Source organism: Lineus longissimus, chromosome 7 (genome assembly GCF_910592395.1).
Source record: "Lineus longissimus chromosome 7, tnLinLong1.2, whole genome shotgun sequence".
NCBI classification, from domain to species: domain Eukaryota; kingdom Metazoa; phylum Nemertea; class Pilidiophora; order Heteronemertea; family Lineidae; genus Lineus; species Lineus longissimus.
In genome coordinates, this window is record NC_088314.1 from 10,282,543 (window position 1) to 10,309,132 (window position 26,590).

A 26,590-nucleotide genomic window follows, 5' to 3' on the forward strand; every position below is an offset into this window, starting at 1 on the left:
TAATTTTTAAATTTTCGATTTAAACACATACAAGTTACTATCAACACAAAAAGCCTTCTTTTAATTGATGTTATCTTTATTGTTGCTTAAAGAGTAAGTAGAAATCGTTCGAAATACAGTAAGGTATATCACAACTGACCAAATTTCTGTGCTGAAATATTGCCACATGATCAATATCAGGGGTTTAAATCGGTCGTTCAAGGGGCAAATATCTTGGCGCAAAAAACATACGTCGGCCATGTTTTTTGAAAATGATGTCATACAATGTAAAATCAAAGAAGGACGATCTTGTGTTGCCGACGGGTCGGGTACTTGCGAAATTTACGCACCTTGGCGCAATAGAGGTCGATATGACGTAACATACAATTTTGTGACGTCATACGATGTAAATGGCGGCCTCCATGGACCAGTGCGGTTTGGGGAATGGCCAGCCAAACGTAAATGGGCCCATAGAAGTCATATACGACCTGATATCCGCTCAGACGTTTCTGGTTGTTTTAAATTCTGGCTGTGACTACAGTCATGAAAAGCAGTGTGGCTCTAATCTACTTACTCTTTGAATGTCAGTTATCTTTCTAAACTATATAAAGAAAATGTTTTATGACTACACTTTATGTAGGACTACGAAAGCTCTTTGTATCTTAGTGTAGTAAATTCCTACTGTATGGTTAGATGGACCTGTGACCCAGTGGTTCCATCAGCGGGCTCATAATGGGGTTGGGAGGTCAGGTTCAACTCTCTAAAGCATCACCGCTTTTTTTGCCCAATGTCCTAGAGAGATTTAGTGCTGAGCAAAGGACGTCCTCGTGTTAGCCCATTGTGGAGACTTCAATGTCCCAGAGGAAGCAATGCTTATTGCCTTCAAAGGAGGTGTAAAACTAAAGTTCCTCGTACAGGATCTCAATGCTGGGAAGGTAGAATAATAACCTTTTGTTTAAGATCGTGGTCAGCTGGGCCATTGTGGAGACTTCAAAACATCATATATTTTGTTAACAGTTAATTCTTCCAAAAATGTAAATAGACACAGCAAAAATTGTCTCTTATTGTCATCCGAGGCACCATGTTTGGTCTTCATATTGATCTGACTGGGAACATTTCAAGTCCTTTACACTGTACACACCGCTCAGGCGTGCAATATGCACCTGCTTGCAAATGGTGAAGAAAACACCTTGGTTGGAACAGATGCGCGAAAACAAGAAAACAGAGGACTATTTTGCTTTTTTCAAGATCTTCCTTATCATGACCTCGCTCATTTTCTATCAAATCTTTTCCTTGTTGTTCCAGCGGCTATCTCAAGCATCGCTGCTACCTGCAACAGTAAGTGGCCGATCCGTTGCTATGGAAAACTTAACATCAACGTCAACGCAAGTTATGGGGGTAGTGCGGCATTGGCACTTGTCTCTTGTGCCTACGGGGAGGATGGAAACGGCAGCACGGGCATGTTGTACTTACTCAGGTTTGGATTTGACGGAAACCATCTTGAAACAAAGACCATCAGCCAGTGCCATCATGGTCACTTTGGGCCGTCTACATCCTTTCTTTGCGAAGAAGATGGGACTTTGCTCAGCGATAATCTGTTCGGGACCAACCACCTCTCTCTGATGTCTAACAATGGATTGATCACTACCAACGACTCGGGCGTGGTTGTCAGCGGCCATGTCTTACCAATCAATGTCAATGGTCAGTACGCTGGGGACTATGGTGGTGGCGCCACCTTAATTCTCTGCAGCAGTGCTGAACCAGGGGTGAGTGATTCTACAGTCACCTACGGACTGTACACTACACGGTTAGGATATGCAAACAACCACTTCACTGCAAAATTCTTCCAGGGGGAGGATAAGTGGTCATTTTCAGTTGATGGACAGAGTCGTCTGTGCGTTTCCGGCCCTGACAATTCTCGCTATTCCGTGTTCCACAATCGCCAGAACCTCCTCCAAGATTGCCCAGGCATTGAAGGGCGTGCCACAGTTGCCCATTTCCAAGCGTTCAACGGGCAAGATGAAACAGATTTTCCGGTCAGCTATTCCAGTGCAAGTCACTCTGTTGTGCTTGTCCTATGTTCTAACAGTAGTGGCACTGAAAATCAAACAGCTGCTGCCGTCTATAGTTTAGCAATAAAACAAGACTTAGACAAGCCCGAGATAACATCTGCTTCTCTTGTTGAAGGGTCAGCCGGTTCGAGTTACCCTTCTCATGATCTCTGGAGCTTTCAGGTGAAGAATCGAAACGTGGTTGTAACTGGACCGGCTGGACCGTGTCGATATGCAATATTTACCAACGTGCCGGATGGAAACGCTGCTTCTGTTTGCAAACAACAGGCTTGCCTAGCAACAGACAAGTATCAGCCGATCCGAGGTGTGGTCAGTATTAATGAGAGTGAGGTGTTAGGTTTTGTTGACCGGCAAGCTTCTATCAGTATTATCATGGGGGAATCGGAAGTTGCTACATTCTCTGCCGACCAGCTGATTGATGTTGACCGACAATCGTGCCAGTTTGCATTCCACTACGCCTGGAAAGATGAAGATAAAATGGTAGGGGCTCGCTGGGCAAGAGTTTATGCAGGTAGGTTGAAACCATTTTGTTGTGTTATAAAACTTGGATTAAACGTGTCATGTAGTTTGCCTTAGATCATTTCATTATTCAGTGAACAGAATGCAACTAAACTATACATGGTGATACAATCTAGAACTGGCTATCATTAAACAGTTGCCCACCACTCAGTTGCATAGTTCTCAGCAAAGTCCATAGTGTACCATAGCTACATGAAAAAACACTACTAAATTACCAGAAGAAACACAAACCCTGAAGCTGTTTTACACAAATACACAAACACACTTTATTCACAATAACAGGAACAAGCTAGGTAAACATAAACATATTATAAGTGTCAACACCACCAGAGCTCATTGAATGCTAGGAGAAGTTCGCTCCGTCTGTAACTGAAGACACATCCGCCAGTAGAAACACAGTCATGTACATGTAGAGATGACGTCACGAAAAAGAACAGGATGAGTGCAAGTCCGGTAACGGAAGTGAGTGACAAAGAGAAGTCACGGTTTACGAAGGCCTTGAATGACAAACAGGAAGTACACATCCAACAGGAAGTACATATATCTAACAGGAAGTACGACAACACGTACACGTACACGTAAACGTGAAGTGCCCCTCCTTGCGGCCGCCACAGAGACTTGTTTTAAACGACTTTACGAAATAGCTGTATCACATGTGCACGAGTCTATGTCGGTCTGTGCCAATACATAGTTTGAAATATCCCTCGAGACACACAGCCCGACACACAGTTAGAAAAGCATTCTTTCCATTTATAGGCTTGGAAAGAATTAATCACAAACGTCGAACCTTGGAGTAAATTGTCCAAGAAGGAGAAACAGGAGCAAACGTTCTTCTGGTCTCCACACCACAGAGCTCTGCACACGAATGGCCGAGTGTAGAAAACTAATAAAATGAACCTATGCACTTACGTAAGAAGGTAAGTGCATAGGCCTAAAATAAACTGTGTTTGTAAACAAGTCTCTTGATGGCGTCCACCACAAGCCAGCACCATACATGTTGTAACAAAATAATTAACTCAGGTCCTATTTGACCAACAACCGAACACATAGCAACCAAATGCCTGAGTTAGAGATGTTTTTCATGATGTAATGGTAGGCATGGTTCCCTGACATCAGTCCACCATTAAATTTCGAACTGATAGTATCAATCCACCATCAAATTGCCGACTGACAGTAAGTCATAAAAAACTTTGTTAGGCTGTAAACAGAATCCTCACAGCCCCGTTTCATGATCTGTAGCCATATCATAGAGCACTACAGGCACACTGTAGCTTATAATAGTTGTTATTTCAGTTGTTTCTGTGACCCAGTATCTTCTTTCAGATGTTGCTTCCATTAATTTAGGCAATTTGGCAAATCATCCAAATATAAAACCATTCTTAGTAGAACGTTTTTCCACACCTAAGCTAAAGATTGCATTTCTCACTCACAAAATTTAAGGCTCGCAAAGAAAAAGGGGTTTACTCTGTTTTTTATTTGTGATTTCAGTGGAGGATGGCAAGAGGATTGAACTGAAAGACTCTCCCCGTCGACTCATCCACCAACCAAAGGGTGTCATCTACACTCTGAATGCAGCCAGCAACACCTACCATGCACTCAACGACATTACATATGAAAGTGAACATAAGCGATGGGCAAACTTTAGCTATAGTACTATATTTGGTAAGTATGAGGCATCTCTTTAGTGTTATCTGACACTGTCAAAAGGGGACTATAAGTAGTGGTTAGGTGGTCAAATTGATGGTTTTCAGGTGACATATGCACGCTTAGGGACTGGGTCCTGTTTAAATCGGCGATAAATTTAATCCTCGTACGAGCCTGGATAGTTTTGATGTACTGTGAGATGGCAGCGACTCCTATCAGTGGTTTTTGGAAGTGTAAACACATCTCTTTGCTGTCCTCTCTGGATGCTTTGCAAGTACAGTCCTAATCACAATTGACCGCCCGTCAATTGCATCATTGGCATGTCAATGACGTGTAGGTTGTGCGTAAGTCATGCTTAGGTCACATGTAAATTACGTGAACCATAGAGAGATAAGTGTCTCACTAGTGTGCAACTCGTGCTTACGTTGCGCATCCGTGACTGACGCGAAGCAGGACGGATGTCAGTTGTGATTTGGACTGTTTGAAAATATAGAAAGTATTGTTTCATTATCATCATCATCGTTGTCATGTATGCTTATAGAAAACCTGACATTTTATTTCAGGTAGTCGTCATCGGTGTGGCGGTGGTGTGAAAAGCAATGCTTGGCAGCCATATGCAATCAAGAACACCCATGATAGTTATCTCTACCATATGTGTCGGAGTAGAGGTGTAGAAGCCCAGGATGAACAGGCTGTGGACTATCAGGTACTCGCTCTCTCTCTCTCTCATTTGTAATACCTTGTTCCGTCTAGTAAGGTTAGACAAAACTCTTTCAAAAGAGCCTGGGTTACATTTACCTTCCCATGAGGGAGCAGGTCAAAATCATGATAAGCCAAACTCATTTGTAATACCTTGTTCAGTCTAGTAAGGTAGAAAACTCTTTCAAAAGAGCCTGGGTTACATTTACCTTCCCATGAGGGAGCAGGTCAAAATCATGATAAGCCAAACTCATTTGTAATACCTTGTTCAGTCTAGTAAGGTAGAAAACTCTTTTAAAAGAGCCTGGGTTACATTTACCTTCCCATGAGGGAGCAGGTCAAAATCATGATAATAAGCCAAACTCATTTGTAATACCTTGTTCAGTCTAGTAAGGTAGAAAACTCTTTCAAAAGAGCCTGGGTTACATTTACCTTCCCATGAGGGAGTATGTCAAAATCATGATAAGCCAAACTCATTTGTAATACCTTGTTCAGTCTAGTAAGGTAGAAAACTCTTTCAAAAGAGCCTGGGTTACATTTACCTTCCCATGAGGGAGTATGTCAAAATCATGATAAGCCAAACCTACTTATAATTTTTTTGTTAGTCAGTTCTCTATCTTTACTGAGATAAAAATCATTTGCTAATATTTCAGATAAGATAGTTAAGAGCATTCTTCCTTTCACATTGCCCTGTCACACCAAAGTGTCCTCGGTACATTTCATTAAGAAAATTAAGAAGCTCTTCATCGAAAGGGTATAGATGGTTCACCACTTCTTTCAGCTGACTGACATGCCTAGTCAAGCCCTCACCGTGCGTGTCCACTTCGTCGGAGAAAAAGCTGGTGTCACTATCAATGGCAAAGACTTTACGGCACAGGTAAGTTTTGTGGTAAAAGGCCTGATGCCACAGGCACATTTTCCCACTGCTGTCACCGCTACAGGGAAACCATGTTCAGCCTAAGCAGTTATCTGATGGTTATAAATGACCTGCTGGTGCGGTTGGTGTCTTGTGATGGTTCTTCCACTTCTCACCAACAGCGCTAGCAGGTAGGTTGAATTGCCATTTAACCAATAGGAAGAGGCAAAAATGATAAATACTATGCATGCAGTAAACCCCGCTTAAATTTGACACAAGCTGGGGGGGGGGGACTTTGATGTGACAAAAAACTGTCTTGGGACAAAGATCTAATTATTAGTAATTTAATCTTAATTTTGTAGATAAGCAAGGAGTTTTCCACCCAGGCCAAACGCATGACAGGTTATACTGCTCGCTATGCTGATCTTGGTCCAGTTAAAGCTTCAAACAGCCGCCTGCATATCAGTGTGAAGAGTGGGATGATCTGTGCTTTTGCTGTCCTTGGTGATTCCTATAAAGAAAAGCATAAGGATTCCACGCAGATTCAGGCTGAGAATGACATGAAACAGAAAGTAAGTGATGAGAGTGATCTTGAGGCCATGCTCATGCTCAAGGACAAGACAAACCAGTGATGGTCTGACCACCAACGCTCTTTGTTGTCATGCTCAAGGACAAGACTAACCAGTGATGGTCTGACCACCAACGCTCTTTGTTGTCATGCTCAAGGACAAGACTAACCAGTGATGGTCCGACCAACAACACTCTTTGTTGTCATGCTCAAGGACAAGACTAACCAGTGATGGTCCGACCACCAACGCTCTTTGTTGTCATGCTCAAGGACAAGACTAACCAGTGATGGTCCGACCACCAACGCTCTTTGTTGTCATGCTCAAGGACAAGACAAACCAGTGATGGTCTGACCACCAACGCTCTTTGTTGTCATGCTCAAGGACAAGACTAACCAGTGATGGTCTGACCACCAACGCTCTTTGTTGTCATGCTCAAGGACAAGACTAACCAGTGATGGTCCGACCACCAACGCTCTTTGTTGTCATGCTCAAGGACAAGACTAACCAGTGATGGTCCGACCACCAACGCTCTTTGTTGTCATGCTCAAGGACAAGACAAACCAGTGATGGTCCGACCATCAACGCTCTTTGTTGTCATGCTCAAGGACAAGACAAACCAGTGATGGTCTGACCACCAACGCTCTTTGTTGTCATGCTCAAGGACAAGACTAACCAGTGATGGTCCGACCACCAACGCTCTTTGTTGTCATGCTCAAGGACAAGACTAACCAGTGATGGTCCGACCACAAACGCTCTTTGTTGTCATGCTCAAGGACAAGACTAACCAGTGATGGTCTGACCACCAACGCTCTTTGTTGTCATGCTCAAGGACAAGACTAACCAGTGATGGTCCGACCACCAACGCTCTTTGTTGTCATGCTCAAGGACAAGACTAACCAGTGATGGTCTGACCACCAACGCTCTTTGTTGTCATGCTCAAGGACAAGACAAACCAGTGATGGTCTGACCACCAACGCTCTTTGTTGTCATGCTCAAGGACAAGACTAACCAGTGATGGTCCGACCACCAACGCTCTTTGTTGTCATGCTCAAGGACAAGACTAACCAGTGATGGTCCGACCACCAACGCTCTTTGTTGTCATGCTCAAGGACAAGACTAACCAGTGATGCTCCGACCACCAACGCTCTTTGTTGTCATGCTCAAGGACAAGACTAACCAGTGATGGTCTGACCACCAAAGCTCTTTGTTGTCATGCTCAAGGACAAGACAAACCAGTGATGGTCCGACCACCAATGCTCTTTGTTGTCATGCTCAAGGACAAGACAAACCAGTGATGGTCTGACCACCAACGCTCTTTGTTGTCATGTTCAAGGACAAGACTAACCAGTGATGGTCCGACCACCAACGCTCTTTGTTGTCATGCTCAAGGACAAGACTAACCAGTGATGGTCTGACCACCAAAGCTCTTTGTTGTCATGCTCAAGGACAAGACAAACCAGTGATGGTCCGACCACCAATGCTCTTTGTTGTCATGCTCAAGGACAAGACAAACCAGTGATGGTCTGACCACCAACGCTCTTTGTTGTCATGCTCAAGGACAAGACTAACCAGTGATGGTCCGACCACCAACGCTCTTTGTTGTCATGCTCAAGGACAAGACTAACCAGTGATGGTCCGACCAACAACGCTCTTTGTTGTCATGTTCAAGGACAAGACTAACCAGTGATGGTCTGACCACCAACGCTCTTTGTTGTCATGCTCAAGGACAAGACAAACCAATGATGGTCCGACCACCAACACTCTTTGTTGTCATGCTCAAGGACAAGACTAACCAGTGATGGTCCGACCACCAACGCTCTTTGTTGTCATGTTCAAGGACAAGACTAACCAGTGATGGTCCGACCACCAACGCTCTTTGTTGTCATGCTCAAGGACAAGACTAACCAGTGATGGTCCGACCAACAACGCTCTTTGTTGTCATGCTCAAGGACAAGACTAACCAGTGATGGTCTGACCACCAACACTCTTTCTTGTCATGCTCAAGGACAAGACTAACCAGTGATGGTCCGACCACAACGCTCTTTGTTGTCATGCTCAAGGACAAGACTAACCAGTGATGGTCCGACCACAACGCTCTTTGTTGTCATGCTCAAGGACAAGACTAACCAGTGATGGTCCGACCACCAACGCTCTTTGTTGTCATGCTCAAGGACAAGACTAACCAGTGATGCTCCGACCACCAACGCTCTTTGTTGTCATGCTCAAGGACAAGACTAACCAGTGATGGTCCGACCACCAACGCTCTTTGTTGTCATGCTCAAGGACAAGACTAACCAGTGATGGTCCGACCACCAACGCTCTTTGTTGTCATGCGCAAGGACAAGACTAACCAGTGATGGTCCAACCACAATGCTCTTTGTTGTCATGCTCAAGGACAAGACTAACCAGTGATGGTCCGACCACCAACGCTCTTTGTTGTCATGCTCAAGGACAAGACAAACCAGTGATGGTCCGACCACCAACGCTCTTTGTTGTCATGCTCAAGGACAAGACAAACCAGTGATGGTCTGACCACCAACGCTCTTTGTTGTCATGCTCAAGGACAAGACAAACCAGTGATGGTCTGACCACCAACGCTCTTTGTTGTCATGCTCAAGGACAAGACTAACCAGTGATGGTCCGACCACCAACGCTCTTTGTTGTCATGCTCAAGGACAAGACTAACCAGTGATGGTCTGACCACCAAAGCTCTTTGTTGTCATGCTCAAGGACAAGACTAACCAGTGATGGTCTGACCACCAAAGCTCTTTGTTGTCATGCTCAAGGACAAGACAAACCAGTGATGGTCCGACCACCAACGCTCTTTGTTGTCATGCTCAAGGACAAGACTAACCAGTGATGGTCCGACCACCAACGCTCTTTGTTGTCATGCTCAAGGACAAGACTAACCAGTGATGGTCTGACCACCAACGCTCTTTGTTGTCATGCTCAAGGACAAGACTAACCAGTGATGGTCCGACCACCAACGCTCTTTGTTGTCATGCGCAAGGACAAGACTAACCAGTGATGGTTTGACCACCAACGCTCTTTGTTGTCATGCGCAAGGACAAGACTAACCAGTGATGGTCTGACCACCAACGCTCTTTGTTGTCATGTTCAAGGGCAAGACTAACCAGTGATGGTCCGACCACCAACGCTCTTTGTTGTCATGCTCAAGGACAAGACTAACCAGTGATGCTCCGACCACCAACGCTCTTTGTTGTCATGCTCAAGGACAAGACAAACCAGTGATGGTCTGACCACCAACCTTATTTTTTGTTGTCATGCGCAAGGACAAGACTAACCAGTGATGGTCCGACCACCAACGCTCTTTGTTGTCATGCTCAAGGACAAGACTAACCAGTGATGGTCCGACCACCAACGCTCTTTGTTGTCATGCTCAAGGACAAGACTAACCAGTGATGGTCCAACCACAATGCTCTTTGTTGTCATGCTCAAGGACAAGACTAACCAGTGATGGTCCGACCACAAACGCTCTTTGTTGTCATGTTCAAGGGCAAGACTAACCAGTGATGGTCGACCACCAACGCTCCTTGTTGTCATGCTCAAGGACAAGACTAACCAGTGATGGTCTGACCACCAACACTCTTTGTTGTCATGCTCAAGGACAAGACAAACCAGTGATGGTCCGACCAACGCTCTTTGTTGTCATGCTCAAGGACAAGACTAACCAGTGATGCTCCGACCACCAACGCTCTTTGTTGTCATGCTCAAGGACAAGACAAACCAGTGATGGTCTGACCACCAACCTTATTTTTTGTTGTCATGCGCAAGGACAAGACTAACCAGTGATGGTCCGACCACCAACGCTCTTTGTTGTCATGCTCAAGGACAAGACTAACCAGTGATGGTCCGACCACCAACGCTCTTTGTTGTCATGCTCAAGGACAAGACTAACCAGTGATGGTCCAACCACAATGCTCTTTGTTGTCATGCTCAAGGACAAGACTAACCAGTGATGGTCCGACCACAAACGCTCTTTGTTGTCATGTTCAAGGGCAAGACTAACCAGTGATGGTCGACCACCAACGCTCTTTGTTGTCATGCTCAAGGACAAGACTAACCAGTGATGGTCTGACCACCAACACTCTTTGTTGTCATGCTCAAGGACAAGACAAACCAGTGATGGTCCGACCACCAACGCTCTTTGTTGTCATGCTCAAGGACAAGACTAACCAGTGATGGTCCGACCACAAACGCTCTTTGTTGTCATGCTCAAGGACAAAACTAACCAGTGATGGTCCGACCACAACGCTCTTTGTTGTCATGCTCAAGGACAAGACAAACCAGTGATGGTCCGACCACCAATGCTCTTTGTTGTCATGCTCAAGGACAAGACTAACCAGTGATGGTCCGACCACAAACGCTCTTTGTTGTCATGCTCAAGGACAAAACTAACCAGTGATGGTCCGACCACAACGCTCTTTGTTGTCATGCTCAAGGACAAGACTAACCAGTGATGGTCCGACCACCAACCTTCCCTCCTCCCCTCCAGCCCATCTAAACTCTACCATTATTTGTTGCAGCTCTGTGACGAAGCTGAGCCTCTTAGCAGAACCGTGATCAAGAAGCAGATGGCCATTGTTGGTTGGTCGCAAAATCTTCTTCAGAATGCAAGTGCTGAGGTAACTTCCTTCTGTGTACATGTATCAGTGATTCACATGGTTTTATCATAGAGAAAGTAGACCCAGTAGCTGTAATCCATTTATCAAAATAGTAGTAGTATATATATAGTTTAAAGTTGAGAGGTACAAAAATCCACTTGAGGTCTTTTTGAGTTTACATTGTGATTACATACATATACGTTACATCACATTATTATGATCACAGTATCGGGCGCCTCCAGTGAGATCAGTGGCGGGTATCCTCTGGCGCCTCCAGGTGTTATAGGGCTAAATATAAATTTCAACATTAGCCGCACTTACACCACCTGAAAATGGACCACCCATTTTGGTTCGGGAACCAATGCCGCACCATCGAAAATCCACCAAGCGCTTACACCAGCGCTGCAGCTAGTTATAAAATCCGGCTACAGATGGCGCGCAAACAATAAGCAGAACGCGGAAAGCCTTGGCAGAAAGCGCCATTTCGAAAGCGCCGCCTGGAGCCGAACCATCTAACTAGCTAATTGCCGATCCATTTGCGCGTACACCACGACAAAGCCGAGCTTTTAACAAGCCGGGCGAATTTGGACCATCAAGCTTGGTGGGACAAATTCGCTCGGCAATTTGTATCGGCAATGGATTGCCGAACCAATTTGTCGCGGCAATGTGGTGGTGTAAGTGCAATTGGTCCACCAATATTTCGTGGTGTAAGCGCAGCTATTGTCTTTATGTAGACTGATATACAAATACTGTGAATACCAAGTTTAAACAAATTTGTATTCATACTAACTGCACTACGGCATTGTGTATTAGTGGATTTCTATCAACTGGACCACAAGTAATTATGAACGGCGTACCCCTTTAACCCTATAACACCTAGAGCCACTGCCAGCGCAAGTGCTTATTCCCCTAGGCCCCGACGTGATTTTACCTGGAAATCACATTTTTTTGCGATGGGTCCAGTTTTTTACAAAATGACATAGGTTAAAGTTCCAAATAATGTATTATAAGTCCCGTTTATTTAAAAGAAGATGAAATTCCCTATTAGATAGGGTACATCCAAATCGGAATCAAACAAACGATCTATTTCAGCAATTTCGGCATTTGAAAGCTTAAGTTTCATAGATTAATAATAGGCGACGCTCTGAAGGAGATCAGTAGCTAAGCGCGCGAAATTTGAATATGGGTGTGCGGGCGTCATAGGGCGCCTCCAGGGAGATCGGCGGCGGGAGTCATAGGGCGCCTCCAGGTGTTATAGGGTTAAGCATGCTCTAGTTGTCTCTTATGCTTTTTTCTAGGAGGGTAACATGAAGCATTGGAACACCAGAGGCACATTTGCCACTACAGAGGGAGGTCATGGAACAGAGAGGGCATTCACGACTTCTCACATGTGGTGTACCAAATCTCAGGTTGTTGAGTTGACACAGTTATTCCCACCAGAATACCTTGATACTGCTCCGGAAATTCAGGTAGGATGTGGTCTCTTTTTTAGTGTGAATTGTTTTCTGTAGTTTTATTTTTGAAACATCCTCATAGATGTCAAATTTGAAGGATTCGTTGAGTTTCTGATAGCTATCAGTAATTTCGTTTAGACTTGGAAATGAGTGCGGCCTGTATCTGTGTATCTGTTTGATCTGTTTGATCTGTTCAGATTGATGATTCTAGACTCCTTCTTTAGAATGTTTGATTCACTTCCTTTTGTCAGGTCGAACCGACCACGAATGGTCAAGTAAATTATCAGTATGGCAGGCTATCAGCGGTGTGATCACCTCCAAACCCATCACACCCCTAAAAGTCCTCTTGGATAGCTATTTTCAGCTCATGTGGGTGAGCTTTTGTCATCAGCACCTCTAGTCAATCATCTAGCAGCCTGTAGGGTCAGCAGCTGTGGTCTGTCAACAGTGGTCTCTCAAAAGTTGAAAGTTGATGCAATAGTAGGAAATGTCCATCTATTTACCCGTGGCCTTTGTTGTCTTAAGAGAGCACAACGCCCAGGGGACAATTTATTCACTCCGCAGTTTATTGGAACATTTGTGACCCGTCACAGCAAAACCAGGCGCATGTCGCACAGAAGATGAGCCTAAATGACACCAGGAGATAATGGAAGAAATTGATGTGCTCATATTTCACAAAAGGCAGACAATAGAGAAATGAACAAACAGTCTGTCTCAACCTGCCAAGCTCAGAGCGACATGCGCCTGGTTTTGCTGTGACGGGTCACATTTTTCAGGTGAGGTGCCATACTTGTCAGCATGTACAAGCTCCTGGGCAGAGAAATGCGTGCGAGGATGATGCCGGCTTGTTTGGTTATGCAGTGGAACCTCCCTTTGCGGATACCACTCTATTAAGGACAACTTCTCTAACAGGGACACTCGTTTTAGTCCCAAATTGGTTCTTTCCATGCAATTTGACCTCTCTAATCAGGACACCCCTGTATTAAGGACAGCACTTGTCAGTAACGAGGGTGTCCTTAATAGAGAGGTTCTAGAACCTCTATTAAGGACACCCTCAGGACTGAAAAGTGCTGTCCTTAATAGAGAGGTGTCCTGATTAGAGAGGTCAAATTGAATGGAAACACCCAATTTGGGACCAAAGGCTAGTGTCCTTAGTAGAGAGGGTGTCCTTAGTAGAGAGGTGTCCGCTAAGGGAGGTTCTACTGTACTTGTATTGTGTATTCGATATTCAAACTGACCTGTTTTTGTTAATCATGCACTTATTATTTTAGCCATTAACCAAGCCCATTTAAGGTAATAACATCTGTTACTGCATGGCTTAGTCCTTCTTAGAGCTTCAATATTTTCCCGCGTTCTCCTTGTATGGTAATATATCATTATCGTGGTATCTAGCAATGTTTGAACCAGCCATTTTTTTGGGCCTCTTCTGGGGTCCCCAGGGGCCAAATGCAGTGGGGGGTCTCCAGCAGACATCCATATCTGCATATGTTTAGTTGTTCCCTAGATCCCCTTACATTCAGATATTAGAGTCGCGTACACTACATAAAACGCCAGTGTTGGTCCGGAGTTTTCGCGCTTACGCCTGTTAATTTTCCTCTCGAAAATGCCGGTGCTAGAAAACGCCGGTGCTAGAAAACGCCGGTGTTTTCTTGTCACGGCGATGGATTCAGGGCTAAATGGGGGCTAATTTAAGCACAGCGTTTTATGTAGTGTAATCACAAAAACGCCGGCGTTAGTTAGTTTCTACGCTCGGCGACAGGCGGCGTGGTTACCACTGCGCATGCGTCAAAAAGGTAAACATTGCAGAAAAACCGCGAAGCTCCTGTAATCTGATGACATCGACATTATTTGTATTTCATATTTCTCTCTATCGCAATAATGGTTAACATTGAACATTTTGTGTCGGTCAATCGCGACTCCAACAATAACAAAAAATCGGAGAGTTCTACAGGAATTTCATATAGACCACGCCATCTGTCGCCGTGTTCAGTAACTGCTTCCATGTAGTGGAAGTCCGCGCCGTGTCTTCTCCGGGCTTTTTCTGGTTCGGAGTATCCCCGGGGTTTAAAAATGCCGGGGTTTTCCATGTAGTGGACGTACTACTAATGGTACCTCGTTCGTTTGACTAAAATGCTCTGGGCTGCCGGTCTATGGGTCTAGGACTCTACTAACATGTAGAAGCACTCCAGAGAGTATCAATATCATGCAGCTTGTTTACATGTCGTGTGCTCCTGAGTGAAGCACTGCATGTCGATCACCACTCTCTGATAAATTGCTCTAGTGCGCTTCACGTAGGCATGATACTCTAAACTCACCAATCTAAGACAGGTTCTGAATATTCAATTCGAGCTAGATTATACACACGGTCGTTTGTTGCCATTCAACATGTTGAATTTGATTAGACAATGAATTGATGACACCAAGTTGTCCAGTGGTCATAACATCAAGTTTTCGCTTGGCCTTTATGTCACTTGTCTTGTAATTACTTGACCAGTCTTACGTTGGTGAAACTAAAGTATTTCACACTGTTTCATTGAATTCTGATCTGGAAACTTTCGTGGCACTTTGAAAATGAAACTAAAAATCTCTCCCGGTACGTCACGGAAAAACATTGTGAAGTTGCTGTGTGGACAAAAACCTCATCATATTGTTTCTTTGGAGTTGTGGCATTTAAAAATGCCTTTCTTTAAAGGTCTCTCAATATGAGTAGGATTATATTGACGTGAAAGTTTTATACTATTTTGGTATTAGTAGTATTTATTCTAATATATAATAGAGTATGGTCACATGGTCGTAGGAAAGAAATTAAGTTACTATCTTGTAATTAGGAGATGAAACAACAGAAAGGCAACTACAAAAAGTAAAAATCTGCATGATCATCCTCAGAATTATCCATTATTTTATATAGAAAATGAGCACAAATCTTCATTTTCTATGGAATTGCCACCTTAAAGTAGACAGGGTTACGCCTAGACCCTAAAAAAAAGAAGCCCCATGTAGATTTGTGTGTATCATTGAAAGAGATTTCTAATTGCCGAAGATCCTTTCTTCATTTTGATGGGTAAGAAAAGACACGGTATAAATGGCAGGTGTTAGAAGTTACTGGATCCTGGACACTGGATTTGCACACTGGATTCTTCATTTTTGGCTCACTGTTAGGGGTCTACACAGAACTGCAGTGTCCGGTGTGGGCTGTCGTTGTCGTCCTTTTTCAAAAAGAGTGGCATGCTTCTTTATCGCTATAGGGCTATGAACCTGAAACTGTGTACATATGACCCCCCTAGGTCAGTTGACCTGTGAGTCTGAGGTTTGGTCTGATCTGATTTAATTTTATACAGTACTGCAGTGTCCAGTGTGGGACATCTGCCTCATTCGTCCATATCCAGTGTTCTCCACAAGGCTCTTTGTCAAAGTGGCCCACCCTACCTTGGCAGCTTACCACCCTACCTTGGAAGAGCCACCCTACCTTGCTCTAGAACTTTGTAGAGGGTTCCTATAGGGCCTGACCCTACCTCAAATTGCTGGCCACCCTACCTTGTGTTGCACGCTGGTAAAACGTCATGAAAATCAAGGGTATCAACCTACCTTGAGAAATTCCTGTGGAGAACACTGCATATCCTATTTCAAAGCAGTGGTATGTTTCTTTTACCACTGGGGCCATGAGCCTGTACTGTATACGTTAACCTTAGTATTCCCCACTACCCTGCAGTACTGCAATTGATTCAAACATCCTTGTAAAAATTCCTCTCCCAATATGCCCTGCATGGCAACTCCTTGCTTATCAGTGATATTAGATAGTACATGTATATGACGCAGAGTGTTCCAGCATGGGCATTTCCCTTTTCATCAGGGACCGGGTTAAGCCAACCATTTTCCTCGCTCATGTGGCTGTAGAAGTAGTTAGCGGTAGTACAGTGGAAGAGAGTCGGCCTCATGATCAAGAGGTTGTGGGTTCGACTCCCGGTGGAGTCACTGCTTAGTTCCCCTACTGGTCGAGTTCAAGTGAGCGCCTTGTGGTTGCTCCTTGAGGCACCTGATTGATTTCTGTGGAGACCGGGGTAATAATATGATGTCCCAAAGTGCTTTGAGCGAGAACTATAGTGTCACGGAATGGCGCTATATAAAAGATTCATTATTATATTATTATTATTAGTAAAGTCGTATGAATCAGACCATGCTTAACCCTTTTGATGTTGCATCAAATTTATCATAATTGATATTGCATGGTCTCCTTTTGCAGTCTGTCTTATAATCCTGTCAACCAACTCCGTGATTGCCTAGAAATGCCTTGTAATATGCATGCAGTTCTTTCCTTTTTTGCTTTGCTTTTTTACTGCAGGTGTCATTCTCCAGAGAGTAGTACACCTTCAGAACTAGTGATTGCTTTTTCAAGCCAATGCTTGGTTTTAGAATCATGGAATTGATAGTGCAATCAACTGGACGTATTGGTTGTCTCAGGGTTTTGTTGAGAAAATGTGCTAAAATGTTGAGCTCCACCCTCGCAGTTTGGGTGAGACAATGTTGAACCGATACGTCCCGTTCAGTATCAATTCCTTGAACTATCACCAATAAATTCAAAATGAGGCTTTGTAGGCGCATAGTGCATTTACACTGTAAACTGCAATTGTGACCCGTCACAGCAAAACCAGGCGCATGTCGCACAGAAGATGAGCCTAAATGACACCAGGAGATAATGGAAGAATTTGAGGTGCTCATATTTCACAAAAGGCAGACAATAGAAAAATGAACAGACAGTCCGTCTCAACCTGCCAAGCTCAGAGCGACATGCGCCTGGTTTTGCTGTGACAGGTCACAATTTATAATAAATCAAGGTGTTTTTGCCATTATCGACCTAGTGTCACTCTGCCTTTGAGTTGAGTCCACTTAAAGCTGCTGTTGACTTAGATGAGGTCTTTTGTTTAACAAACAGCAGATCTACGTCACAGAGTGATACTATCAAAATGAGATTTATTAGTACAGTTAATTTTGTGCTCAGTCATGTCAGTACGGAACAATTTTCAAGTTAGCACTATAGATATGCAGTGGAACCTAGCTCACTTAGTAGATAGCTCTCCATTAAGGAAGCCCTCTCTACGAAGGAAACACGTGCATTTGGTACCAAGTTGGTAATTTCCATTGAAATTGACCCCTATAATCAGGACACCTTTTCATTAACATGATTAAGGACAGCATTTATCAGTCCCAAAGGTGTCCTTAAAGGGAACTGGAACCGCCGAGCGATTTATTCAACTTTTCGACTTTCACCGCCCGAGAAAGTCAAACTTCCAACTTCCTATTCGAGTTCAGATTTGTAGCTCCGCCCCCAGTGCCCGAGCATGCGCAGTTCAATTTGTTATTATTGAGAATCATGTGAGAATCACGTGAGTCATGCGATCTTTCATTCATGAGTTTTCGTAGTAAATTCTATAGTAGTGACGTCACTCAATGATTGACAGCTAGGCGCCATGTTTCATTCATGCCTCGTTCTGATCACCCGATACGCGGGAAATTAAAACGAGGTCATACGAACTGGCTTGGCGGTTTCAGTTCCCTTTAATAGAGAGCTTCTACTGTAATTAGAGCTTGCACTGCCCAACTCATGCATAACACTATTTAAATATGGGTCGGCCACCTCTCAAGTGGAAAGTGAGACAGAATGTGAATGAATACTCTCCAGTCATGTATTAGAGCATAGCAATTGGAATGCAACATCAGAAGTTTCTTGCAAAACTGTACTTGTTCATTCTGTAGCACAGGCCTGCACCAGGTTTCGTTTTCTGATTATTCTGCCTTAATTGTGTTGATGTTTTAGAATCATATTGAAGATTCTCCAAACTCAGTGTTTCCCAGCTGCTCACTATGACGGATTGCCTCTATAAAAGTAGGTGATATGTAGTCAATCATGTATTTTGTTCTTCGTTGCAGGTGTCTGAGTGGTATAGAGAAGGTGTGTGTGAGGGCGGTTTCTACAAGTTTGAGGCGGCTCTTCTTGACGGGAACGGTGATGTAAGTAGACCACCTGACCTCCGGTAATTAGGTTAAAACAGTACCATGTACAAAGCTTTGAATAATATTTTTTGTGCCTAATGTACATATTTTAACACAGCCTGAAATTGGCCCGGAACCCTTGTTATTACTGCATAGCACCAGTGAGGTGATTTTGACAGTGAGGTCACAGAGTTTCATCTCATAACTAATAAGGAACCTGCAGAACTAAAAATCCAGATGGCAGCACCAGTACTAAAAGGTAAACGTCCAGTGCATTTTCCATTAAAATTAAGTTTTGTTGATATTCTCACTAAAACTCAACAAAATAGAATTAAGGACCAATGAAACAACATTTTTGGTGCTATTTCCCCATCTAGAGTAATTTAGGGATGAAATATTCAATAATTATTGACCCGGGAAATGGCTTTCTCAGTACAACCATGGTCCACTTGCCTGCAGGGCCCCCTATTGGCAGGTTTTGTTGTGCAACTTCCTCATTATCTGCAGATACAACAGTTTACCAACATTCATGCTTTATGACATCAGAGCCTTGACTGACTGGTGCTTCATACCCAGGGGCGGATCCAGGATATTTCGGAAGGGGGGCGCCGCAGGCGCGAAGCGACGGCGGGGGGTCTGGGGGGGCCTCCCCCAGAAAATTTTTAAAGATAAGACTCCATATATGCGATTTCCTGGCATCTGATCTTCAAATATTAAGCACCACTCCCACCCCATTTTCAGTGTTTTTTTTACACCGTGCCGGAATTAGGGGGGCGTGCGCCGGGTGCGCCCCCTTGGATCCGCGCCTGATACCGTTTTGGTTTTTCGGCACCAGACTTGAAAGTGTTGATTCCTTTCAGAATGTAAAGCATTATGAAAGTGGCGAGATTGGGAGGATCTATGATAACAAGGAGTGGCGACAGCAGTCTGTTGTCTTCAGTGGTTATGGCCCCGGCGTACGAGCTGTCATCATCTCGAGCAGCGGTAAGTATAGTGGCATGGATGTTGCATGAATATCTTCAGAATCTGCACCAACACCTTAAAAATAATTGTGTAGTCAACATCTACTTGCACATGAGGATATTGTGCTCTCAGCTGAAAGCAATTGTCCTGCAAATGCAGTTGACCGGCCTCCCTCCCTCTAACCAGTGAAGCTGTTGGCGGGCTTTCTGGTGGTTTGGACTAAAAACCACAATTAAGTCTGGGTTCGATGGTCATTTAGAAGAGGGTGCTGCAGTCAGATCCAATCAAATTTCACCAATTGCGCTAATTAGCACAAATATACTGGAAAGTGATTGTATTCTAAGTCAGTTTATGTCACCTGAGATATTATCGAACAAAATGTCTGTTATTTAATTAGTTCATTTGTCTGTTATTTACACTTTAGTGAAATCACAATAGGGCATACAAACTGCATTAACCAATGGAAGCATGGACAGTTGGTGTGTAGGAATGTAGTTTATAAATGGAAGACACACTTATATTCATGCTATGGCATTATACGCTGACAAGAGGAAATAACGTAGGAGGGTAGTACTCCCAGGCGAAGGTGGCATCATCCAAACACAGTTTTGAAAAAAGACAACCACAAATTGTACCTTGCGGGGACGTTTACTTGCCCCAAAATTGATTTCAGTAGCATGACATTCACCATTGTCTGACTGATTATTCCAAACACAGCGTCGAATGATGATTTAGTTGATTTTTTTGGCCTCATATAGACATTAAGACTGGAAGTGGTTCCTCTCAGAAATAAAAAAATGTTCTGCGCAGGTCAATATCTGGGCCGCATATCAAGTCTTGCCTCCAGGAGAAATTAAATTTGCGTGATTTGCAGTGCAGCCTGCGTGACGTTAGTGTTGGACGGTACGCGTGACGTCGACTGACAGTGGGAATGACGCCGTCCGACATTTGACGTCGGGACACGTTTTCAACGATGGAAAAATGCACCTAAGATCGGGTTATAATTCCCTAAAATCATTGCGAGAATGCGATGAGCAGAGGAGACCAAAACAGTAAAAAATTGGTCTTCAAAACGCAATGAAAAAACAGAAGCTCACACATGCTTATGGGAGGGAGTAGTTAGCGCCAAACCGTCAAAGCAAGTGTGTTTAGCAGAATTTCAACATGTAGCAGCCACGATTTGAGTTCATATCTGGTCAAGTTCAAGTGAGCACCTTCTGGTTGCTCCTTGAAACCCCTGATTGATTTCTGTGGAGACTGGGGTAATAATATGATATCCCACAGCGCTTTAACAGTTACGTTACTGAGGAGCGCTATATAAATGCGTCACATTATTATTATTATTATTGTTATATATCGATTACTTTTGGGGAAGTTATTAGTGATTTGCTGAGGAGAACCTTGCTACCTATATCCATAGAACGTCCCTCCTACGTTATTTCCTCTTGACGCTGAGTATTCTGATTCGAAGTCAGAAAAAGTTTTATTTCAGCAGTGTCTTTTCAGATCCCAGCCCCCGGTATCTTTGCTATATGTGGCCGTAGGCTCCAAGGAGACAATGTGTTAACGTGATCACCCATTGACTTCCTATAGAGTCTAAATGTAATAAACCCAATTCTGCAAACTTAAGTAAGAAAAGTATATGTGACCCGTCACAGAAAAACCAGGCGCATGTCGCTCTGAGCTTGGCAGGTTGAGACAGACTGTTTGTTCATTTCTCTATTGTCTGCCTTTTGTGAAATATGAGCACATCAATTTCTTCCATTATCTCCTGGTGTCATTGAGGCTCATCTTCTGTGCGACATACGCCTGGTTTTGCTGTCACGGATCACATATGAATATAGTTGGACTTTTATACCCCGAATAGGCGTTCTGTCCCTTTATTTGACCATGGAAATATTCTTCCTACTAGTTTGTGTTGAAACCATCATTTTTTTGGATCATTGTTCATATCTTTTAATTTCAGGCAAAGATGATAAGTTTTGGGGTGGCCAGTATGGAGTCATGATGTCTGATGCAGTTGTCCGCGTGAAGAGGCAGACAACCCCAGCGGAGGGTGATGCACTCGAGGACACAGTTATTGTAAGCATCTCTATCGTTTAGTTTCCTGCAAGTTTATCCATAAAATCTGGTCTGAATCCAGGAGAGAAAAACAGCTGTCAATAAGAGCATCCCCCAATAGTGTTTAAGGTTTTGGTGTAGATGATGTACATGCATGTACAGTTAATAAATTTTGTTTAATTCTTCACATTGCTAAACAATATAACACTTTCATTCTTATGTTCCTGCTATAATTGCAGGGCAAATGCAAAAACCCAATCTGACCCTAAGTTATAATACATACAAAATGTGCGCAATTATATTTCAAATTTTCCTAGGTAAGTGGGGCGGAAGAAAAAAAATCCCAAAGAGAAAGAGATCAAATGATTGTAAAGATTCTCACTGATAACCAGGGCTTGGTTGAAGGAATGCTTGAGGACCAAGGTAATTGCTTTGATTACTGATATAGGGAGACTGATAACCAAGGCTTGGTTGAAGGAATCCTTGAGGACCAAGGTAAATGCCTTAATTACTGATATAGGGAGACTGATAACCAGGGCTTGGTTAAGGAATGCTTGAGGACCAAGGTAAATGCTTTAATTACTGATATAGGGAGACTGATAACCAGGGCTTGGTTGAAGGAATGCTTGAGGACCAAGGTAAATGCTTTAATTTCTGATATAGGGAGACTGATAACCAGGGCTTGGTTGAAGGAATGCTTGAGGACCAAGGTAAATGCTTTAATTACTGATATAGGGAGACTGATAACCAGGGCTTGGTTGAAGAAATGCTTGAGGACCAAGGTAAATGCTTTAATTACTGATATTGGGGGACTGATAACAGGGCTTAGTTGAAGGAATGCTTGAGGACCAAGGTAAATGCTTAAATTACTGATATAGGGAGAATGATAACCAGGGCTTGGTTGAAGGAATGCTTGAGGACCCAGGTAAATGCTTTAATTACTGATATAGGGGGACTGATAATCAGGGCTTGGTTGAAGAAATGCTTGAGGACCAAGGTAAATGCTTTAATTACTGATATTGGGGGACTGATAACAGGGCTTAGTTGAAGGAATGCTTGAGGACCAAGGTAAATGCTTAAATTACTGATATAGGGGGATTGATAACCAGGGCTTGGTTGAAGGAATGCTTGAGGACCAAGGTAAATGCTTTAATTACTGATATAGGGAGACTGATAACCAGGGCTTGGTTGAAGGAATGCTTGAGGACCAAGGTAAATGCTTTAATTACTGATATTGGGGGACTAATAACCAGGGCTTGGTTGAAGGGATGCTTGAGGACCAAGGTGAATGCTTTAATTACTGATATAGGGAGACAGATAACCAGGGCTTGGTTGACGGAATGCTTGAGGACCAAGGTAAATGCTTTAATTACTGATATAGGGAGACTGATAACCAGGGCTTGGTTGAAGGAATGCTTGAGGACCAAGGTAAATGCTTTAATTACTGATATAGGGAGACTGATAACCAGGGCTTGGTTGAAGGAATGCTTGAGGACCAAGGTAAATGCTTAAATTACTGATAAAGGGGGACTGATAACCAGGGCTTGGTTGAAGGAATGCTTGAGGACCAAGGTAAATTCTTTAATTACTGATATTGGGGGACTGATAACCAGGGCTTGGTTGAAGGAATGCTTGAGGACCAAGGTAAATGCTTAAATTACTGATATTGGGGGACTGATAACAGGGCTTAGTTGAAGGAATGCTTGAGGACCAAGGTAAATGCTTAAATTACTGATATAGGGGGATTGATAACCAGGGCTTGGTTGAAGGAATGCTTGAGGACCAAGGTAAATTCTTTAGTTACTGATATAGGGAGACAGATAACCTGGCTTAGTTGAAGGAATGCTTGAGGACCAAGGTAAATGCTTAAATTACTGATATAGGGGGATTGATAACCAGGGCTTGGTTGAAGGAATGCTTGAGGACCAAGGTAAATTCGTTAGTTACTGATATAGGGAGACAGATAACCTGGCTTGGTTGAAGGAATGCTTGAGGACCAAGGTAAATTCGTTAGTTACTGATATAGGGAGACAGATAACCTGGCTTGGTTGAAGGAATGCTTGAGGACCAAGTTAAATTCTTTAGTTACTGATATAGGGAGACAGATAACCTGGCTTGGTTGAAGGAATGCTTGAGGACCAGGTCGAATGCTTTAATTACTGATCTAGGGAGATAAATGAGATAATAGTACGATGCCGGGCTTAAAATCATGAGGTCATGGGTTTGTCTCTTGGATCGATTATGACTCTGTCATTGAGGTCTGTTCTCTTGCGAGAAGTAACCGGGTAGTGATACTAAGCTGGCAGGTACGGACATATGAATGACAAGTATCATATGAGGCAAGGCTGATGTACATAGGAATGAGCTACTCACGCCACATTTTTCATCGACTCACGGCTCATTTTCACGTGTCACTCCTCATTTGTCACGAGTGACTGCGGCGGTTTACATACAGATCACTTTGTGCTCGTTCATTTGTCACTTGGATTTTCTCGGCGACGCACATGGACTCAGAAGAAGAAGAGATGGCAGCCATGCTGCTCCTGATCGAGAATAGGAAACGAAAGCGGAGGCGACGGACGAGAACAATGTGGTACATAAAAGTGCTGCATTTTTTTATTGTTTCTCATTTCCAATCGAAATTAGCTATTGTATTAATGTGTAAACTAATGAAAATGCCGAAAAGTAGCTATACTCACAGTTTCGAAGGCGATATCACTACAAATGCACATGGACGTCCACTTTTTTGCCAGCTCATTTCACAAAGAATGAACATGTCCATTCATCGCTTCACTCGTGAAATGACATGAAATGACGTAAGACGACGAATGCGGGCAAAACTTACAAAATTCACTTCAATGAGAAAAGGTCAATAGGTTTTCCAATGTCCATTCATCAGGTCACGAATGACAAGTGACAAATGAGTCGTGAGTCGATGAAACGTGAGGTCTATGTAACCTCAGCCCAACCGAACTGTGATACTCCAAAAGGCATTGAGCTTGAACAGGAATGTTCCGTCATTTAGCTAAAGATAATAATAATTGTCCAAGTTCAGTAGAGCGATTTGCCAAAGATTGAAAAGTATTCTATATGATTTCGGCATTGATTATTATCTTTACTTGTATTTTGTATTTATTGCATTGATTTCAGTTGTGGCCAAGGTCGATACGAAATTTTCCCACCAGGTAGCCATACTGCCATCAAGCCGTGTTAAACGTAAGAGGAAAAAACGTGAAATCCGTGTTTTTGTTTCGAGTACATTCAGGGATTTTAGAGATGAGAGAGAAATACTCATTAAAAAGACATTCAGAGAGGTAAGAATAAGAAAAAGTTTTTTTGGAATCATTGAAAAACTATGAGAGAGGAGGGTTAGTTAATCTGGCCCCTTTTATTGCTCTCCCTCACTGTAGGTGATTTTTTAACCTCTTGAATCCCAGCGACCGACAGGTTGGTCTCAGTGATATTTTTATTCCCTTGAGCTGGGATGCTAGTTTATTGCTTGTTTTAGCGTGTTTGATGCAGTAGGGTCAGTTAGAGCATGCCTGGGTAGATGGCGCCTCGGTACTGGACTTTGGCAGTTGTATGCGGGCGCTATACATCGTGAAAGTCAGACCCAATTTCGCAACCACATGCCCATAAATATTTAACCAAGGCTCTTGGTCTTTGAGGCAGAGAAGATCACATCAACACCAGGCTGGAAAAAATCAGATGTTCTGGCGGGCCTCCTGTGAGTTGTGGAAGGAAATGACCTACAGCCACTGACAAAGCTCTACATGCTTGGCAGCCAAATTTGATAAGGTTCTCAGGCCTAAAGCAATTATTTCTAATCATTTCCTATTCAGATAAATGCTCTCTGTGCAGATCGAGGTGTTTTCTTCACCTATGTCGACCTGAGATGGGGGATCACTAGTGAGCAGACAGACGATGGCAAAACCATAGCCATCTGTCTACAAGAGGTATGTTCTGCTTTCTAAAACACCTTGACAGCAAAGAAGCATGGTGTCATTGCCTCAAGCCTCAGTCGCATCATTGGTGTCAGCAATCTTCTTATTAACATTTCGTAAATTATCAGTCAAATAATACCCAGAGGTCCAATACAGAGTGGCTCAATAAAAATCTTACACTTACAAAATGTTTAATATCTATTATAATTTTGGCATTTACCTCAAACATACATATGTACTTAAAGAGCTAGCTCTCTCGATTAATTTGACGCCAGCAGTTTCGAAATCCTTCCATGGTTGACTGCGCAGGACAGATTTTATTGACACAGCTGTCATTGGTTTCAGTCAGTTTCAAGGAGAGAATTTGATGTAATTGAGCCCAGTTTTTCTCCTTTGTGTTGGAAGTCATTTGGGAAGGGTTTTTTGAAAATTTGCATGATTCAATATTCAATATGGCAATTAGGGCAGCCATCTTGAATTTTTTTTCCACCTTTTTTTAAAGAAGTAGTTTCCATTGATTTTGGTGAAAAGTTAATTTCATTTCATTGTGCAACAATGTCAAATTTATATTTCATAATGCCTCACCAGCCTTGAAAAACAGTGAGGAAAATATTCTCCGAATGATGATGGCAATGTTGATTGAATCTTTTTCAAACATTGTCGTTGAGTCTGATATTCCCAAGTAATCATTGAACATACACCACGGTGAATCGGTATTCTTCAGAAGCCACTCGGCATTCCACAGAGATGCATGGCATTGACTGGAGTTTTTAGCTCAGCTGACTAAGTCAGCCGAGCTTGTCAAATAAGTTGTTCAGTGGCGTCCGTCTGTCCATCCATCCATCCATCCATCCATCCATCCATCCATCCGTCCATCCGTTAAACCCATGGTGCACATTTTGTAACCGTAAGACCTAGAGACTTCAATTTTGCATTTCTGGATACTTCTGGTCAAACTCTACTTTCAAAACAAAATTTGTCGCCATTCAACCTACTTCCTGCGAGCGAGAGTGCATGAAGGAAACTGGCCTATATCGGCCTAGGAGCAGCAGAATTAGTCGAAATATGCTCTAATATTAAGATAAAATTCTTGAAAATCTATTTTATTGAGAAAAAGTTCAAAATTTTAACAGGAGAGGGCGCTACCTGCCTTTTAATTATTTCTGCCGATTCAAATTCCCGCCCGATGACGTCAGCCATCAATGAAGTCTCCTATT

At 43.2% G+C, this 26,590-nt stretch overlaps 1 protein-coding gene across 3 annotated transcripts in view; it reads left to right on the forward strand.

The window, feature by feature from the left end:
* Nucleotides 1-26,590, forward strand: part of LOC135490720 (uncharacterized) — an 80,892-nt gene that overhangs the window by 13,681 nt on the left and 40,621 nt on the right. For all 3 annotated transcript variants that reach the window (XM_064776114.1, XM_064776113.1, XM_064776115.1), the window contains 13 exons: nt 1,285-2,562; nt 4,059-4,232; nt 4,778-4,920; nt 5,695-5,790; nt 6,132-6,341; nt 10,886-10,984; nt 12,262-12,432; nt 18,343-18,423; nt 19,266-19,389; nt 21,335-21,450; nt 21,747-21,852; nt 24,580-24,743; nt 25,272-25,385. In XM_064776114.1, the coding sequence (XP_064632184.1) occupies nt 1,285-2,562; nt 4,059-4,232; nt 4,778-4,920; nt 5,695-5,790; nt 6,132-6,341; nt 10,886-10,984; nt 12,262-12,432; nt 18,343-18,423; nt 19,266-19,389; nt 21,335-21,450; nt 21,747-21,852; nt 24,580-24,743; nt 25,272-25,385 (2,876 nt within the window). The remainder of the gene's footprint in view (nt 1-1,284; nt 2,563-4,058; nt 4,233-4,777; nt 4,921-5,694; nt 5,791-6,131; nt 6,342-10,885; nt 10,985-12,261; nt 12,433-18,342; nt 18,424-19,265; nt 19,390-21,334; nt 21,451-21,746; nt 21,853-24,579; nt 24,744-25,271; nt 25,386-26,590) is intronic.